Genomic DNA, 19,702 nt, shown 5'->3' with positions numbered 1-19,702 from the left:
TAGCCGTCAATGGCAGTGAATGAGTTAATGGCACAATAAACGGTATCAGATTTATTCTTATTATGTTTTATAGGTTAGGCTTATGCTAAAATAAAGGCAAATGTACGAATTATAATGAAAGGCAGTTTATCTGCTTAGTGTTTGCATCAAGCCGTTTATTTGTTGAAGATTATTATAAAACTGACACAGTTGAAGAAGAAAAAAAAAAGTTTGGTGATAAAATAAACCTGGATTGATAATTGAAAAAAATAAAATAAAATCCACAATTAAAATGTGACGTTTAACCTATACAACTCATTTGTTAATTTAAAAAAAAAAAGTAATGCTTTGAGGAAAGGTAAAATAACCATAATATGGTTGCACAAGTGTGCACGCACTCATAACTGGGTATGTGGCTGTGCTCAGAAAGAACCGATCACGTTAAACCTCACATTAAATGGAAGTCAGCACACACCTGCCACTATTTCCCATGCCTGTGATTAAAGTTGAAATGATGTTCAGATGTTCCAGGAGGCCTTTCATGACATGACACAAAGCCATGGGCTGGATGGTTAATTCTGAACACAGCCAACATGCCCAATTATCATTACTTGAATATTCAGAAGTAGTATTAAAAATCTGTGATCTAGCCGGGGTGCCAATGCTATCACTTGTACAACACAATGATTGACACCAAGTCAGGTTTTCATGAAACAATGGAACAATTCTTCCATCTCAGTCAAGTTCATACATGAGTGAGTTCTGGAAGACAAATCCCGCTGATGTGGCGTGATCACTGAACACCGTCTCGTTTCCATCCTGGTCAATTTCCCTCAGTGAGGCAGGTGGCGGCTTCTTGTCCGGTTCTGGTTTTTGGATGATCTCCTTTTCTGGCAGGTCATCGTCCTCTTCCACCCCGCCCACCTCATCGTTGGTTGAGATCGGGGTGCTTTCCTCAGGTATGTGGCGTCCGCCAAAGTAAGTGGCTTCCTCTGGTGTCTCATTTGTTTCTTTGATGGTTTTCAAGCTTATTTCTGTACGCGGAACTTCACCAGATGATTCATCCTCCTGTAGTGTTTCTATTACCTTCTAGTAGAAACATAAATCATAATTTTAATTTCTCTGTGAATATTAATATAATACTTTTAATTTTGTGTTTATAATTGAAATATGTGTAAAAAAAAAAAAAAAAAACTAACACAACTGGGACCATCTTGTGGGATGTAAGCAATTTTTTTTTTTTTTTTTTACCTCAGCACCCCCCCCCCCACGATGAGAACAATTTCGAAGTAAAACAGTGTTACGTAATAGATTGTGTTCCACTCATAGCAAATGTAATGCAGTAATTAAAACCACCTGCTATTGTCAGGAGGCGTCTTTTTGTACGTGTGTTGTTGTTTTTTTACGTTGACGGTACACCCAGTGATTAATTGTGCCACTACGTCAATAAAAGCAACTGTTTTTGGTAGAAATGCTGGAGCACAATGTTCTACTTAAGACGTCAGCAATTTGTTTAGCATTTGTTCCATTTTCAATTGGCAATTAAAGACATAAAAGATGGCTGAATGTTTTGCCATTTACGAACAATGAAAAAAATGCAAATTTTCGCGGATTTCAGGCGTAAGTATTAAAAAAATATATATAATAAAATAATAATAATAAAATAATATGTTGTATGCAGCCCACTAGTCTAAACACTGTATTCTGATTAATTAATTTGTAAAATATTAATTAAGTAGCAAAATACATCTCAAGGGGCGGCCATTTTGCCACTTGCTAGCGGCTAACAACCAATCACGGCTCACCTGTTTTTTTTTAAGCTGAGCCCATGATTGGTCATACTGTATTTGATGCTAGTGCTTGGAAAAGTTTGTGTATTCTGCTTTAAACAATACATAAATGTCCATGATATAATATGGTGGCTAACAAATCCGGACCAATCATGTATTAAAATGATATTCCAGATTGTCAGGACTCACCTTAACATCCTTCTCTTTGGTTTCTGCAATTTCCTGTTTCCCACTTTCTCTTCTTTTCACCGTCAACTGCTCCTCGTCCCTCACAGGATCCTGACTTTGATTTTCGTTGAGGTCGAGCTGACTTGGTTTAATGCGAAGGACATCCTGTTCCCCAGTTTTCAGCGTGTCCTCCTCCACCTCCTCTCTTCTATTTTCTTCAGCTCCTCGCTCCTCTTCACACGTTCTTTTCACCGTCAAGTGCTCCTCCTCACTAATATCGCCTTCTTCCTGATCGCCCATCTCGGGTTCCTCGCCCTCCAAACTCTCCTCATCTTTCGTCACCTTCTCTTCTGCATCTGGGGGTTTTAGTGTATCGGCGTCCTTGCAAATTTGGACGCTTGAGTGTGAACACGAGTCCACATGTGAATTTTCGACACCACTAGAAGGTTCAGTGGGAACTAGTGGTAAAATCTGGAGTAGCTTGTCTTGATTGGAATCCGTTTTCTGCGGCACATCTTCTTCCCTCACTGGATCCTTATTTGTATTTTCATCAAGGTTGACCAAACTCTCTTTAATATAAAGTCCATTTTCTTCTCCGTTTTCCTCTACATACTCTTTTCTCTTTTCTACAAATCTGTTTTCCTCCTCCACAAATTCTTCTTCCTTTTCAAGTCCTTGACTTTCTTCAGCTTCCTCCATGCCACCTTCCGTCTCCTTATCACCCCAGTAGAACTCCATCACCTGATTGGAAGGAAGGACGGGCAGCGTGACCGTCAGTTGTCCTCTCTGCTTGCTGAACTTTGCGCCTCCTCCTTCCTCGTCCACCGGGTAGGATAGAGGCAGCTCCAGTCTGTAGGCGGGGTTCTCGGACTCCAGCAACAGACTTTTCTCTTTCACTTCCAGGTTGGCGTTTGCTACGGACTTCAGCAGGGGTACGTCGATGGTGATGATGATCTCTTTGGGCCTGGGGCTCTTTCCGGAGTCCCTGGAGCATCTGAAGTCCTGCAGGTCGATGAATGATCGGTATTTCACGGTGTAACTTGGCTCAGTGGGCACTTTGCTTTTCTCATCCTTAATTTTGAAGCTCATAGGTTTGGGATCAGGGCTGATTTTTGCGGGGGGTTCATCCGGGTATGGGAAGGCAAGTGGGTCATCTACAGGAGGCTTGGCTGTATATCCCGGGATGGGTTTACGGATGACACAAGGCTGAGGCGTGCCCTTGTACTTTGTGTTCATCTCCCTCACATTGTTTTTGTCTAGTGTCACCTTAAAGGCATCCTGGATTCCCTGAATGGCCGTGCTGCTCACCATTTGCATGAATTCAGACTTTTTGTTTGCTATGTGGAGGGTGTCAGGGTGGAAAATGACGTCATAGATCATGATTTTGTTCCCTTTTGGATCTGTGTCTTGCCTTCCTGGGGGCAAATTGTGAGGCAGTGACCAGCACTGCCCTCTGCGACCATCCTCAGACACCCCCCACTTGCATTCGGGCTTCCCAACTTTATCATTGGCACAGATGTTGATGTAGCACTTCTGCTTGCGGTTTACACTAGTCCTCAGGGACCTGAATGGTTTCGGGTGGATAAACTCAATGTTGTTTCCCCTCTCCTTCTCCAGGATAGCAATTTCCTCCTCATAGATCCTCCTATTCTCCGGATCCGCTATCTCCTGGACGTAATCATTCAGCATCTCCCGGAATTTCTCATCTTTAAACGCCTTTGTCAATCTCTTCATTTCATCTGCCGTCATGTTGAGGTCTTTTAGTGTTTGTCCGATATCCATAATGATGTAGAGAAATCACAGAAACCCCAGGGAAACAAATTTAAAGAGGGTGTTATATTACCATGGCAGGAGAAGTTAGTCCTTCAGATCACCTGCAACGAGAACCCCCCAAAATGAACATTTTGACATTACTGTAGTTGGCTCGCATTATGCAACTCGCCGAAATAACAATTATAGAATTGATTATCTTTTTCTTTCTTTTTTCTTTATTGCTCAAAAATGCTTTTCTCCATTTTGACAGCGTTCATAGCACATCTAATCATCAACGAATATGGTGATGTTTGAGGCTTTGAGTAACTATTAATTGATCTGAAGGGAGTTACGCTCGTGACGAACAATTCTATAAGTTATCTTACCGTACATGTTCCCCGACTTTAAATGCACCCAATGTCTTAAACCGAGTCCAGTACCTTTGCCGTCACATACTGTGGAGTAACTAACATAATTGGGGGTCTAGTTTTTTAAAACGCCATTCTCTTCTCAGTGTTCATGCGTGTACTGTAACCATAGCAACCAATACAGCGTTGATACGAGGAAGAAATAAATCTAGAAAGAGCCATTCTTTAAAAATAAAATAAAAATACAATCCGTACATATGTGTGCTCATATGTTGCTACCTATATAAAGTGCTTTGAAAATGGGAAAAGAAAAAAATGGGGGAAACTAAAGTTAAAACGTGCTTTACGTTTTTTTTTTGTCAAAATTGTGGATCACGTGACTTATCATTATACATAAAACTATTTTACGTAATATATATTCATGGGACGTTTTAAGTAATCTTTTACAATGTTTCAATTAAAATGGCGTTGTTTTTTTGTGTGTGTTTTTTACATTCTACAAGTTATGGTAATGTTTCAATTTAGCCATCAGGTGTCGCTATTGACCGCGCTCATGGGGACTAATTAAACCGCGAGTAAGTCGGTCAGTAAGGCAAAGGGGCGGGTGTGTAGGCAAGGCATGTGATTGGTCGCGCCCCCCAACTGTTCATTTCTCTCTCTCTCTGATTGGAAGGAGGGCGCTGTTGCTAGGTGAGACCGCTACAAGGAAGAAGCATTGAGTACGTTGAAGTGGCCTTATATAAGTTATTTTTGCATTATAAAATTCTAATGATAGTAATAAACTATGGTGTAATTAGTAATTAATCGTAGCGAATAAGAAGTTTTGAAAATCAATGGATTGTTCATGATACAAATAAGTTACAAGTTACATATATCGCCAACGTGGTTCTCGTGGGCATCATTGCAGGAATCAGTACCCAAAAAGTAGCTTTCAGTTTCAAAAAGGTTGGAATTTTTCCCTTTTTTATCCTTTTATCATTGTCCTTATTAGGGTAATGGGAAATTTGGAGCTCATCCCAGATGACTTTGGGTTAGAGGCGGGTACAACTGGAATGTGGGAGTCGGAGTCGAACCCCCACGAAAGTGAAGAGAACGCTTGAGCCAAGTTTCAAACTCACAGCCTCAGAACTGTGTGGCAGATGTGCTAACTACTACTCTCATTACTGGCCCCTTTTTGTGTATCACTCTTAAATCAATTGAATCAAAGTGTTCATAATGCATTGTAATCTGTTTTCAATCATGTCAATGTGAACTTTATCAAGAAATAAAGTGAATGGGATTTAATGGTGTGCAATAAAAGAGAGCGCACACTCAACATTTTTGGTCTGCCCTGACTCATTGAGCAGTCTGGCAGCCTGGTGTATAAACAAGACATGACGTCTGTGCGCGGTCTTACAAAACCGAGCTTTAATAGCACAGATAAACCAATCAGTGAGCCAGAAGGGAAGCTGGCCCACATGCTCGTCAGCACATTCGGGAGGATGCGCGTGCGAGCTTCAGACCAAAAAAGGGCGGCGAGGGCGAACAGTGTGACACGCAGGATGTGGGAAGGCACCGCTCACTGTCTTTTATGGAGGATCGCTGACTCAACTGAGAGCCCACACCTTATTTTTCCTGGATTAGATGCTGGGAAAAGTCATGACTAAAAGTAGAAAACAAGCAACAAAGACAGCGTGAACAGTAAATGAGTCATCTTTTTTAATTACAAATATGTATTAAATAATATGAAAGTTACACATAGAGGTATGCAGTAATCATAAAGGTATTGTCGTAGTAATGGTGATTACATATTCATATTTACATTGTTTGTATATCAACACGTTCCTCAAATAGGCAACAAAACATTCACGTAATGTGTCACAACAAATTAAAAAAAAATGTTGCGGAAGGGTGGAAAATACGAAATTCAAAGTCGTACAAAGGCTTTGGCAAAGAGTGCATCCATTCAACAAAAAGAATCCTTTTGTGTAAATGTACAAATGAGCAGTAGAGATGTAAAGGTCCAGTGCATGTTTGTTTTCTTTTCTTCCCGTGAGTCAAGACGGCCGTCCGTATGTGCCGGGCCGCTCCCTGCATTAGTTAAGTGTTCCTTGCCTACTGAGAGCCGGCAGGTACCAGCATGCTTATCGTGGCCAGATTGGCTTTGGCGGGAGGGTTCTTGCCGGCGGCCATCTTGTTCAGGTTCCGAACGTCGGCCTGCCAGGTGGGAATTTTCTTGGTGGTCATGTGGCGCCGGGCGTGTTTGGTGAGGTGATCGCTGCGCATGAACCGCCGGTCGCACACGGGGCACACAAACTTCTTCTCGCCGGTGTGCGTCCGCCGGTGGCGGGAGAGCTCGTCGGAGCGGGCGAACCTTTTGTCGCAGCCGTCCCAGCTGCAGCTGAATGGCTTTTCACCTAAAAAAAAAAAAAAGGGGAGGTCAGTCAGTCACTTAGCAGTCATAACACATCAACGTGTACAGGTGTGATTCTAAAAGTGTGGTACAGGTGCCATATTATCTACCACTTAAATACAATTCAGTTGTATTTAACTTTTTACAATGATGGCCAAATGAAGCTTCATGAAGCACTCGTGATATTTTTTGACTCCTCTAGATGGCACTCTTGGTTTAATGGTTAATAATTATTTGGTTTATATCTAATCTTGAAGAACTTTTTGTTTTTATAATCTATACTGCAAAAAATGTATCATTGTTGATCTGTCCACGCCAGCAATGTAGTGACAGGCAGGCAGAACAATTCAATTGTCTTCCACTAGATGGCACCAGATTTGTGGCTAAGTTGAAACGAGATCCCCCCCTTTTTTTTAAGAATGCAGTAAACCCCCGCTTATTTTATAGTTAACGACTAATAACTGTTTTGGTCTCTCATCTATTTGGTGTGTAATTCCACATTTGACCACTGGATGGCAGCACAAATTACTCTGCAATGGTGTAAATTTGAAAGAAGAAGAGGAAGTTAAAAGTAAAGCTTTTTTGCTGTAAATTCTGCTTTAGACTGATGTCTCAAGGTTGATTTTTATAATGTACATCTTTAGGCATGATTACTGATGTATATTGTGAGATGGTAAATTTGTTATTAAAAATTATGGGGGATTTGTTTACTGGAAATAACTGGATTAGTACACTATTACACTGTATGTAATTGTAGCCATTACTCTAGCTCACTATAAATATATTAAAAATATTAATTGTATAATAATAATAATAGTATCGCATTATGGGTTATTTTTTAAGAGTGTTTAAATAACTTTTAAAATTCAGCTAATGCTATAACAACATGCACATGGAGTATTTAAATAACGTTTTTTTTTTTTTTTCAAAATCAAATAATGTGGAACATCTAAGTTTAGGAATATACTTTGTGGTACATTTACTTTTTTTTTTTTTAATTCCTTGTAGAGTTTGGTCCCTAACATCCACAATTTTTTAGAGTTTACCGGGTTTTTTTTGTAAAATATGTGCCTTGACTCAAAGTTGGGAAACATTGAGATCACTCTCCTCCTCTGTGGAATTCTTACAAACAGGACGTTGCGGCAGCCGCAACTGAATTCCGCATCCTTGTGAGTTATTAACGGCGCGCCAAAAATCTGCTCACCCGTGTGCGTGCGAAGATGAGCCTTGAGGTGCGAGCTCTTGAAGTACGTCTTCCTGCAACCGGGAAAGTTGCACACGTAGTTTCTCCGGCGGGAAAAGTCCATCTTTGTGGCCACCGCGTTGCCGCCGGGCCCCGTCGGCACGTAGACCGGGGCCGGGGCCAGCGGGAGCAGTTTGGTGTTGCCCAGCGTCATGACAGTCTGAGGGCCGTGGTTTGCCTGGGGCACCGAGGACTGGGGGAGGACCAGCATCACCGTGCCCTGAGGGACGGCCGAGCCCACGATGAGGGACTGCTGCACGGCGGCGGGGTTGGCGGTGGCGGGCTGGGGGAGAATCGGCGTGGAGGCAGTCCGGGCCCCGGCGGAACACGTCTGGACCGCGCTGGGGATTAAGGCTGATATGATACCTGATTGGCCGCTGAAGGGGAACATCTGGCAGATGATTTGAGGGCTGGCGACCGGAGGCGGGGTCAGGGTCGCCTGAGCAAGGGGGCTGCTTTGCGCTTGGCTGTTAACAGGAAAAGGTGCGGGGACATTGTCCAAAGTGGGCTTGGGAGGACCGGCCTTGATTGTTGAATGTGTGTCAAGAAAAGGCGATGCAGGTGTGATGTTCTTCTTCTGCTGCTGCTGTTGCTGGCAGGCCGTCACCTTCTCTAAATTGGGGGCCACCGGAATGTGATATTGCCAGGGGGAGCTGTCGGCCGTGTGGCGGATTACGCTGGTGGCCATGGACCTGCAGGGAGGGGCGAGCGAGGGCGGGCTCTTGGCCACGGAGGAGGCGGCGCATTGCGAGGACGCGCCGCTGCTGGAGGACGAGGTCTCGGCAAAGCTGGGGCTGTGAGGCGGAGTCATGCACTGTGACGAGACCAAAGACAACGATTAGGAGGAGCGTCCAGACAAGCCTTAGGTGGTCGTCTCATATAGTGACAGGCAGAACAAATAAATCCTCTTCCACTGGATGGGTAATTTACATGCATACCCAATTTTACTAAGCAGTGTTAAAGGGGGAACTGCTTTTGAGTCAAGTGCTCCCCAACCTTAATTGGACCAATTAGGAGAAATCCCTCACACACACACACAACAAAAATCCTGTTGGATACACATTCATGGATAATGTCATTACCACTGCCACTAAAAGTCACTGGAATAGAAAAACGACCAAACCTATTAGGGGTGTTCCGATCACAATTTTATGCTGCCGATTCCAATACTGATCGTCCGTAATTGAGATTGGCAGATACCAATTCCAATCACATAGATTAGCTGCACATTTTTTTATGCTGCTCACTAACGATTATCCGTCTATTATATTTTTCGATTAATTGAGGAGTCCGATTTTTTTTTTTTTATATATCAAAATTGATTGACATATGCCAATCACGCACTTGTCCATGCAAATCGGCCGATCACAAACGGTGGCCGATCAATCGAGTATTTGATTTTTTTTTTTTTAAACTTTACACCGATCTGATCGACTGATCACTATGTTGCATTTTATGCAAAATCGTGATCGGCTGTAATGTCTTAAAAATGTATCAATGATGTCATTGATTGGCTTTAAATGTAATATTTAATGTTTATCCGTGTTTTTGGGGGTCAGTCTCTATCACCTGCGAATGGTTGTAGGGTGAATATAACCTTCTTTTTTTTAATAGATGTATTGCTTCATCATCTAATCAAATCAGTGATCAATTATTTCAAACTCGTTGATTGCTGATTGGCTTAACAATCCTGATCGTGTAAAGGCAAATTATAATTTTTTGGGGCTAATTGGGTGAAATTGGATGCTTTCCCACAGCTGGTTGGGCAACACTGCTCTTACCTCAAACTTTTTCAACCCAAAATAACTCATTACCTGCTTATCCTCCTTTGAGTTGTGGGCAACTGCAACTTATGCCAGCTAATTTTGATTTACTCGGAAGTGGCCGCCAGTCAGTTTCAAACATACCAGAACATATCATATACTGCTCTAATGTTAACCTACACAGTGATATTTGTGGGGTATAAGAACTGACCCCCGAGGTAAATATTAAATATCAGCCGAGTAATTGACTCCACTTAAAAGATGTTTTATTTGCAGAGGCCACAAGGTGGCAGCAAATAACTCGTTTTATATCAATGAAGCTCCTCAACTCACTTCTAATTGTTTCTGGAGCATCAACATGTCACCAGATTGCATATGCAGGGGTTAGAGGTCAGTCTTGAGAATCTTACCAGAGAAGAAAGGGACACAAAGTCTTTCGGGGGCTCCGGGAGCTCGGGCGGCAGGATGGAGTCGCAGGAGTCCGAGGCCGGGGTCAGGGGTCGCGGCTTGCAGGGGTTGGGCCTGTTGCCGCCGACAAAGTGCCCCCAGGAGCTCATGCACACCAGCGCCTCGGCGGCCTCCAGGTCCGTGTACTCCAGACCGGGAGAGCATCTGCTGTTGCCACCGGGGACGGGCAGCTCGACGGTGTCGTGCCGCCTCCGCTTTGCGTAGGACCCGCACTGATCGGCGGGCTTGTTCTGAAGGGAAGAGCGGCGTAAACGATCAAGTTCTGACTCAATTCGCATCACAGAGCGGAAATAAGCACAATGACAATAGGTGGGCCGTCTGCTCAGTCACTGTTTCCTGCATCTCAACTTGCAAATGAAGTGAGAGGGCGGAGGGCTGCTGAGTTACTGATTACACTCTGGCCCAGCATGCACTGCCCCACATTTGGAGGCAGGACGCCTCCCATGGCCAAATATAGACCAAAGAGTGACGTGCTGCCCAGATGAGCCATGTGAAATCCCCATAAAGCAAGTTTGCCTCTGGAAGCTTGATCATGCCTATTATGCCTTCTTCCAGTAAACAAAACCTTTAAAGGTTAACGCACACACACATTAATGGAAAATCAAAAGAGTTATATACTAAATTGACATTGCATGTATTAAAAGATTGAATTAAAAAGAATACGAAAAAATGTGCCTTTTGCGCAAAAAGGGATGCTGTCATTCTTCAAAATTGACCACAGGTTGCGTAACGATGACGGTAAAGCAAGTCATGACGGTCAAACGATCATTAACAAGTTACAGTATAAAAATAAAGACATCACAACCGTTAAAACAACTATATAGAAAAACGTCTTACCCCGCGAGGGTCCATTTCAATATACTTCCGGGCTGGCATGAGTGATCAACACGTTCAAATGTCACTTTTTTATGTGCTAGTCAAAGCCCAGTTAAGTGAACAAAGACACAGCGCTTCCCGGTGCCGGTGCTTGTTCTGAGGCAGGGCTGAGGTCGTTTCTTTTTTTTTTCCCACCACTCTCGGACTGGCTCCCTCTTTTCTCTCAGCTGTGTGAGTAAAACAGGGGGCGGAGAGAAAAAAAGAAAAACAAAACTCACAACGCGCACCGGGCGGGTGGCAACACTCGGCCAATCGCAATCTCGTGTGTGCGGCGCCTCGGCCAATCGGCGGGCGGCGTGCGCGTGGACAGTGCGTGCTCAGCGGGCGGTTGGAGGAAACGGGGTGCGTGGCCGTTGGTGGGCGTGGCCTCGCGAGTCAGCGGTGTCAGAGTAAACCCGGTGAACTGCTATCCGTTAAACTAGGCGAAAGGTCGATCGAGTGTATGCTGCATCCGCGGACTGTGGGAATTTTAAGATTTTTCACGTTTACCACAGCATCGCGTATTAACGATGATGCTGAATTGTAAACGCTAGTGGATCGACATAATAATGCATCGTCGGGTGAATTTTGAGCAAGTGGCAAAATAACTGCCACGCTATACTCAAGCAGAAGTACAGATACTTGCGCAAAAACAGACTGATAACAATATTTATTTGAGGAGAATTTTAGTTTGTCAGAAGCGGGCGACGACGTAGAATGTAGTTTGTACTATACTGATATGTGTTTGGCCAATAAAAGTAAATTATTAAAAGTAAATATTATTTCGTCCAAGTAACCTCAACTAAATCACATCTTGCACAATGCAAAGCTGCAACTGCAGCTGCTTAACATGAGTACATTATTGTCCACACGTCACACGCAAAATGTGTATCCAGGTCAGTTACTTAACCACGCGGCATGGAAAACACCATGGCTTTCAAATATTCGGCGCAAAATCGATGATACGGGGGTGATTTGGAGAAGCGTCTATTTTAGGCAAAGCGACGTTCACAACATAGTTGTTGCCTCAAACGCAGCATGAATGCAGGGCGACACGGAGCAGTTTCCGATAGTCATTGAATGCAACATTAGCGTTGGATGTTGCGCGCGCGCCTTTTATGTTTTTAAGGTGTTTGTGCATCTGTTGATTAAAGGAAACAAGATTATAAAAAGAAAATGATTTACCTTTAATTTAAAAAAATATTTTCGTGTTTTGAAATGTAAGTAAAATAGTTATTATTCCTCCACATAAAGCCACAGCGGTGTTAATGGTTCTTAAAATACCTTAATTTTAAAGCAAATTTTGATTTGATAATCTAGTTTATTTATAATACATATTATGAGAATGAGTGTTTCCGGGCTGTTGTTACAGGTCTTGTTACAGGTCTTTTGAGGTTTTTATGTTTTTCGAATTTCATGTTGGCCAGGGTCGAATTATACTCTTGAGAATTTGTAATTGGAGTACAGACTATAGTGTGTTTCAAACCCTTACATTAAGGTAACTTGTCAGTGTCCATGTGTGTGTGTGTGTGTGTAGGCTTGATGCTAAAAGACCCCCAAACCTCATTCCAACCTGCAGAACAACTGATAACCAAAAGCATCACCCTTTCTTGTCCAGATTATGAAAACATTCTGAAAAATAAGCCTCAATAATACATACGCAAGAGCAAAGTTAGTCCTGACCTACATATGACGTTATATCACTGAAACTGTGCAAATGAAAGGAGCATGTGTCACAAGGCCCACACTGACAAAAAAAAAAAAAACAGCCAAGAATATCAACAGTCAAAGGAGCACACCGTTTTTGGGTTTGAATTTCAGCTTGTGCCTGGATGTTTTTCCTGCGCTTGCGTGGGTTTTCTTTGTCTTCCTCCCACATTCCAAAAACAGAAATGCTAGGCTCATTGAAGACTTAAAATTGTCCATAGGTGTGCTATGTACCCTGTGATTGGATGATGACTCGTGCAGGGTGTGCCTCGCCCAAAACTCACCCCAAGTTAGCTAGGATTGGCTCCAGCTCACCCGTGACCCTAATGAGGACAAGCACAACAGAAAATGGATGGATGGATATCATTTAATTTCCCCCGATGAGTTTTCCATTTTTGAGTACAATGAAAACCAATTTTTAGAATGACGCAGCTAAAACCATTTGGAACCATTTGATGCCTTCCCACTGGTGGGTGAACTCTATAGAAAAGGGCCAACTGGATGCTGAAGTAGCAAATGAGGGCTGCAACTAACAATTGTTTTTATAATGGAATAATTTACTGTTTAATGAATTGGATTTAAAGAAATATTCTTTTTTTTTTTTTTTTTTTTACTTTTTTTTCAAACATAAATTTCTGCTGATTTGCCTCCTGGCTTGATTCGTAAAATGTCAGAAAATAATGTTGATGATGGTCATTGTTTTGCAAAGTAAAAAAAAAACTAGATTGTCGAGTACCAATGGCAGGTATTGTATCAGGCCGATACCTGACCTTATTCCAATTTTTCAGTACTCGCGACAGATATAAATTACCATTCATTTCATGCAATTTTAAGGAAAAATGCTATATTGGGATAAATCGGTCTTTCTTTCTCTATCTGTCGTTTTTTTGTGTGAGGAAATTTCATCACTGGTAGTGGTATAGGTACTTGGTATCGGTGACTCCTCAAGAATCGAGTACTTGTATTCCTGTAGTACGTACTACAGGTATGGGGTCGGGGGAAAAAAGAGCTATCGATAACATCCCTGGTCTTAATTCGATTCAAAACAAATATAATTGATAAATGATTATTATAAGGGGTTAAAACTGAAAATAAAGGTGGAAAAAATTTATTTCTGACTGCACTATACCCATAACGTCACAGTTGAATTAACATTTGCATGCAGTAGAAGTAGGTGTGTGTGGCCCTGCCGCCAATGAAGACCATGCGTGTGGTGTGTGGGTCCCATACAGTCCAAGCATGACTGTAGGGTGCAATGAGGGCAGTGTGTGGCATTGCAGAGAAACGGGAGGAGTGAGTGAGTGCACGCAGTGCAGGGGTGGGGGTGGTTGAGTAAACGTGCGACAGGCAGCCCGCTCCCGACTGCTGTTTGCGCTCCAAAATGGGGAAGTCCGCTCCAACTCAGTCAGGGAATCTGGAGGAAAGGTTATGGAGGGCCCTAGCCGGGCCTCCGCACGCACACCTCCTCCTGTGTGCCGCCCCCCCCCGTCCAGGAAGTCCAGGAGTCATCGAGGATATGGAGGGAGGGAAGGGGGAGTTGCCCGAGCAGGGTTAAATATACCAACCCGGGGGCCACATTTCACAAACAGCTCCTGCACAGTTTGCTGACAGGCAACTGAAGACAACGGTTTCACAAGTTCTATGTGACCCATCCTCACTTTACAATCACTCAGATATTCGTGGTTTTCGAGGTTACGGACAATGAACTAGCTACGAATCAGAATTGTCTTTGCCGCCCCCATCACAGGGTTTAAAGGTGCATTGTGCCATTTAAAAAGGTAATGTTAAAGCTTTTTCTACATCATGCATGCTCCACCAATGCCCAGATGAGTACGAAGAGCCTCTGACTGCACCTATCAGCTTTTATCAGTTTCTTTCTTATCTCATTTGAAGCCATGTCTTCGTTTGTCAACCGTGGCTGTCGCTTTAAGATCGTACACGTACTCGCACGCGGACCAGAGGTGGCAGTTGTGAGTAAAAAAGTGACAAACTGCACAAAGTTCCAAACCACACTAACAAATAATAAAAATAAAATAATACAAACACTTTTAAACGTGTATAAGAGAGAGCAAGAGCAATGGATAACATAAAAATATTGTACAAACAGTTGAACAGTGTACCAATCCCTCTGTGTTTACAGTAAACAAACCACCCTTTTTCCAAACTAACAAACTTATCACCTCTCAATATACATCAACAACCATGGCCAAAGACGTACATTATACAATGAATCGACATCACTCACTTTCTGTCGGTGTACAAAGCAGCATTACAGCAGATGAACTTTTCAATTTTTCACCGAAAACTAAGATATCTTGAAACACTTCCTGTTTTCTTCTTCTTCATACAAATGAACACCCTCTCACCTTAAATGTACTGCTATCTCATGGTCAAGAATGGAATTACACTCAATATAAATGCGAGTTAGACTAAATTAATGTTGTTAACTGTAAATAAACAAATAAACAAATAAACCTGTGATGAGGGGGGGGGGGGTTACTGGATGTAAATGCAGAAGTACTTAGTACATCTCCCATTGAGCGGCGATCGTTTGCAAAGTTAGTGAATATCGATTTCTAAGTAGGTTTCATCAGGGCTTGTTCAAGGTTGCAAACATTCGCCAGTTGTTCACCAGCACTTTTAACGATTGCTGACTGTTTTTCTTGTCGACAGGAAAACACATTAAAACCGTTAGCAAACATTTGCGACCTTGAACGAACCCTGCAAAGAAATCAATATTCACTACTTTCGCAAACATTCATTTACAGCTGTACTTCCTATTTTTCACTTGTTTTGTACAGTATACAGAAACAAAAAATGGTGATTTAAAATTAAATGTAATGCAGATTACAAGGAATACACACAAACATTTGGACTGCCACATTTTTAGCTTTCCTAGTTCACATGAGGTGAGAGTCAAGAATGTGTTCGCTGAAGTGCAGCAGTGGTGATGATGTCATTGCCGCGAACATGGCGGCCGCTTTGTGTAGCTCAGCAGACGTGGCCCAGCCCCCTTTTCTCTCCCACACATGAGCAACAACAACACATTCCAGCACAAGCCGCCGCTTCCTGATTGGCCAGCGGGAGACACTGAGGCCAATCTGCTGCTAGGAGACACTGATTGCTAGTTCGCTTGCTGGCTGGCTGTCTGTTGTCATGGCAACTTGAGGAGCAGGAGGCATGGTTGCCGGGCTCCCTACGGTGGAGCCTCCCCCTTGGAGACGCACTGAGCATGTGCGCCGCCTAATGATGCAGTTGTGGGCTGCAAAATCGTGGGGAATTGTCATCATATAATTCGTTTTGTGTTCAATCCTAAAGCAGCCTGGGTGGTGCTGATTCCATTTCCGGTGTGCATCACTTCATTGGAGACGATCGCTGCTATTTTCAGTGCACACAAGAAACAAAGGAGAGCTTGTGTTATGTCATAACAAGTGTGTACGCGGCGAGTTCATCGGCTCCCAGCAGGACGTTTTCAGTTTTTTACCTCTGAGAGCGTTTCTGTGAAAGTGACTCACCTATAGACAACTTGTGCTGTCGCTAAAAAAAAAAAAAATGAGGGAGGTGACTCATTGTCAGTCTGACATTTATGCTGTGTATGTTTTGTTTTTTAAATTAATCTACTCACATTAAGCTTTCTTTTTTTTTCTCTCATAATTACTGTTAATAATTTGAACTAATTTGCACTTATTAACATAATTATATTACTTGGAGGTAAAAAAAAAAAAAGAGAGAAAGAAGTGTTGTATTCAAGCATTTAATTGGGATATTAAATTGCTGGAGTGGAAAATATACAATAAAAAAGTGAGAATATATTATTAGATAGTGGTTAAAATGTAAAAGTAAGCAAATATAATGCTTTAAAAATAATTACATGGAAAATACTTTTAAAAAGCTGAGTTACATTAATCAAGACATGGCAAGTGTGTACACATCTATTTTATCAATAAAAAGAGTAAATAAATGAAACATATCCCAAAAAATTATGGTATCAACAAAGGCAACAAAATCTGCAATTAAAAAATATTGTACGCAAAAATCAGCCAAATACAAAAATTAAAAGTAACAAAAGAATTACCAATCACAGCGTGATTGGTCAACTGCTGGTCATATGACATATGGACGCCATCTTGTTACCCTGCTGAAACAGAGTTGGCCAAACTCTCTCTATATACGACCCTACCAATGCCAGGTGCTTGTGTCGGGCCGAAACCCAGCCTTTCAAAGTATTAGTACTCGTGACGATGGTCGATACCTGTATTGACCACCCTCTTATGGCCATTTAACAATCAGGAACTTCAAAGTAGAAGAATATTCAATTCAAGTCATTAATTCAATGCAATTTTAAAGAAAATGCTATATTGGTTTAAATAGGTCTTTTTTTATTTTCTGTCATAGTTTTTTGGGGGAAATTGTATGTATCAGTACCAGTGGTATCTGTACTTGGTATCGGTGACTAATCAAGAATTTAGTATTTAAATTGGTATTGGTTTGAAAAAAAGTGGTATTCAACAATAAAAAAAAAGGGGGGGGGGTTATAAGTTATGGTACTTTTTTTCTCTTTTTTTTTTTACAAATGTGCAAAATATTGAATATTGTTTGTTTATTACATAATCACATATCACGCTGTTCAATGAAAACCATTGATCTCTAAAGTCTGATAGAAGCACAGCAGTTTTGAATGGACAGCAATGATACTTTATTTAAACAGTTAGAATAAACTTGAAATATTTCAAAAGTAATCCACCGATAATGTGAATCTGTATGCAAGTAGGTGATGACATCAGAGCAATTGAGGACAATACATATTGAAGCCATCCGTTTTCTATAGCACTTGTCCTCATTAGGGTCACGGGTGATGAGAAAGCCCACGCAGGCGCGAGGAGAACACGCAAACCATACTCAGCAAGACCTGAACCGACATTTGAACTCAGAATCTCTTGACTCCGAGGCAGACATGTTCAAGGCTCACTGTTCAAATGAGCTGCCATATATGGAGATATGGTGATGAAAATGAATTTGAGAGACAAAAATGTCCTCTGCTGTACCCCGGATTTTCCTTTTTTTTTTCTTCCTCGGAATATATTAAAAGCAAAGAGCTGGCTAGCTTTCGAGCACAGAAACAGCAAGTGTGAGGTGAAATGAGGACAAGTGAGGAAAGTTGGCACAGTGGCTGGAGAGAGAGACAGAGAGAGACAGAGAGAGAGAGAGAGAGAGAGAAAGAGAGAGAGTAAAAGACTGAGAGCAGATGGCTTTATCCTAAAGGGATGAAAATCAGGGGGCAGTATGGTAATGTTTGTCGCGTGTGCTTGGTTAAATGATATCTACATGAGACATCCTCCACACACACACACACCCACACAAGTTTGTTTTACTATCTTTGTGGGGCCATCTCATTGACATAATGCATTTCCTAGCCCCTTCCCCTAACCCCAACCGTCAAAAATGATTGCCTACCCCTATTCCTTACCCTAACCTCAACCATAACCCAATTCAAATCTCAAAAAGAGGTCTGAACTTGTGGGGCCCCACATGGACGGGTGGGCCCCACAACTCTGTGAAATCCCAGAATGTAGGCCCCACTATCTGACAATAACAAGAACACACACACACACACACACACACACACACACACACACACACACACACACACACACACACACACGTGGAAGCACACCCATGACATTTATGATCATGAATGACACTAAGCAGTCAATATGTTTTCAAATTAATTCAACAGCATGATTTTGTGCTATATATCGTGCATTTCTACATTATTTTTGGTTTATTTTATTATTTTATTTAGAGTGAGCGAGCGAGCGACTCGCCGAATAGGAGCTAGCGTGAGCGGTGAGCCGGGTGGCTAGCTAGAATTAGCTGGAGCGGCTAACAAGAGGCAGCTAGCAAGAACTAGCATTTTCGTTTTTATTATTTTATTTTGTTAAATGTTTGGTCAATTTTAGTTTAGGTTATTTTGTTAGTTTTGGTTTACTATAATAGCCTTGATAGTAACATATGTGGGGTACCGTAAATAAGAGAAGAAAGAGTAGTAGTAGTAGAAGAATTTGAAAAGCGAGTGGAGTGAATTTCTTCGATATATATATATATATTTTTTTTTTTCGACATTTAAAAAAAATAAAAAATAAAATATATATATATATATATTTTTTTTTTTATTAAAGCTGATCTTGATTGGGCATATATGCATCTCTATATGTATCATTGGCATTTTCAGAGGGAATTCTCATTTACAGTTCAATCAGTGCACAGCTTGAGCAAAGAACAAAAAAATATTATTTAAAGGGCCAGCACAGGAAACGGCATCCAGGCGGCGTCAGCACCCGTGCATGCTTCCTGAGTCCCCACAGTGTTGAGCCTATGCCCATGCAGACATCTGCTCCTGCGCATTTGAACACACACACACACACACTAAAATACACACGCATACATCATACGACTTGAAGAGAGGAAGACAGCAAGTGAGCTTTTATTGAGCGCTTTGTGCATTCAAATCTTTACAAAAAACAAACCCAAAAAAAAGCATTGCCTCCATTAAAATGAAAAAAAAACTTCTTGTCCCTTGACACATAATGTAATAATACATTCATATAAAAACATTATATTAGGTGTGATAAACATCTGAATATATATAAAGCAAAACCCCCACAACCATTCTCTTAATAACAAAATATATACACAAGTACTGTGATACAAAGAGGATCAGAAGGCGTTAGGATATGTACAATATTTTTAAGCTTTTATACCATTTTTTTTTTTCTGAATCCAAATATCATATTGCACTTCCAGAACAGCATAGAGACTTTACTAGACCAAATAATTAATCATTGTAGCTTTTCTAAAATGCATTTTAGCCTTCAATTCGACAATACTAAAGAGGCTATTATTTCAATTGGTCAGAAATTTAAGCCATTTCACTCTCAAACAACAAGCATCTTACTCTTAAAAACATGCACATGTCTACCCTAATTGTACAAAGGTGAGTTTTACATGCAAAATACTGCCATGTTTTTATTTATTTACTTTAATAATACGTCGAATATTCCGGGCTTTTTCTTTCACCCTCTCAACGTTTGTGCTCATTTCGCGAGCTTATACAGTAACTATTCATCATAACCGGTTGTAATCATCAGTGCTATGGCTTGATTAAGACCAGCTGTTTCTCCTCACAATATGCCAGGATGATGAGGAACACCGCTGCT

At 41.6% G+C, this 19,702-nt stretch overlaps 3 protein-coding genes across 9 annotated transcripts in view; all 3 read right to left on the bottom strand.

Moving 5' to 3' along the window:
- Positions 1-134: 134 nt before the first annotated feature.
- On the bottom strand, positions 135-4,218 carry dnaaf2 (dynein axonemal assembly factor 2). Of its 2 annotated transcripts, none has more exons than XM_077557651.1 (3): positions 4,076-4,218; positions 1,959-3,811; positions 135-1,068 (listed from the first exon to the last, which is right to left on the bottom strand). In XM_077557651.1, exons 2-3 carry the CDS (start codon positions 3,717-3,719, stop codon positions 715-717), a joined length of 2,115 nt encoding a protein of 704 aa, XP_077413777.1. In that variant the 5' UTR covers positions 3,720-3,811; positions 4,076-4,218; the 3' UTR covers positions 135-714. The 2 variants fall into 2 exon arrangements, with proteins under 2 accessions (XP_077413777.1, XP_077413786.1); XM_077557660.1 differs by having other exon boundaries at positions 135-1,065.
- Positions 4,219-5,733: 1,515 nt separating this feature from the next.
- Positions 5,734-14,848, bottom strand: klf11b (Kruppel like factor 11b). Of its 2 annotated transcripts, none has more exons than XM_077557637.1 (4): positions 14,731-14,848; positions 9,866-10,153; positions 7,654-8,506; positions 5,734-6,453 (listed from the first exon to the last, which is right to left on the bottom strand). In XM_077557637.1, the coding sequence occupies exons 2-4, from the start codon at positions 10,010-10,012 to the stop codon at positions 6,152-6,154; spliced, it is 1,302 nt and encodes a 433-aa protein (XP_077413763.1). In that variant the 5' UTR covers positions 10,013-10,153; positions 14,731-14,848; the 3' UTR covers positions 5,734-6,151. The 2 variants fall into 2 exon arrangements, with proteins under 2 accessions (XP_077413763.1, XP_077413753.1); XM_077557627.1 differs by lacking the exon at positions 14,731-14,848 and adding an exon at positions 10,761-10,985.
- A 4,105-nt stretch (positions 14,849-18,953) lies between these two features.
- Positions 18,954-19,702, bottom strand: part of grhl1 (grainyhead-like transcription factor 1) — a 19,397-nt gene continuing 18,648 nt past the window's right edge. For all 5 annotated transcript variants that reach the window (XM_077557591.1, XM_077557609.1, XM_077557600.1 and 2 more), the window contains exon 16: positions 18,954-19,702. This exon is cut by the window's right edge and continues 366 nt beyond it. The gene's annotated coding sequence lies outside the window, so the exon portion shown is untranslated.

This window comes from Vanacampus margaritifer, chromosome 1 (assembly GCF_051991255.1).
Source record: "Vanacampus margaritifer isolate UIUO_Vmar chromosome 1, RoL_Vmar_1.0, whole genome shotgun sequence".
In the NCBI taxonomy this organism is placed as follows: Eukaryota; Metazoa; Chordata; class Actinopteri; order Syngnathiformes; family Syngnathidae; genus Vanacampus; species Vanacampus margaritifer.
Note: the sequence above shows the minus strand (reverse complement) of the source record. Positions and strands in the feature narration are given on the sequence as shown.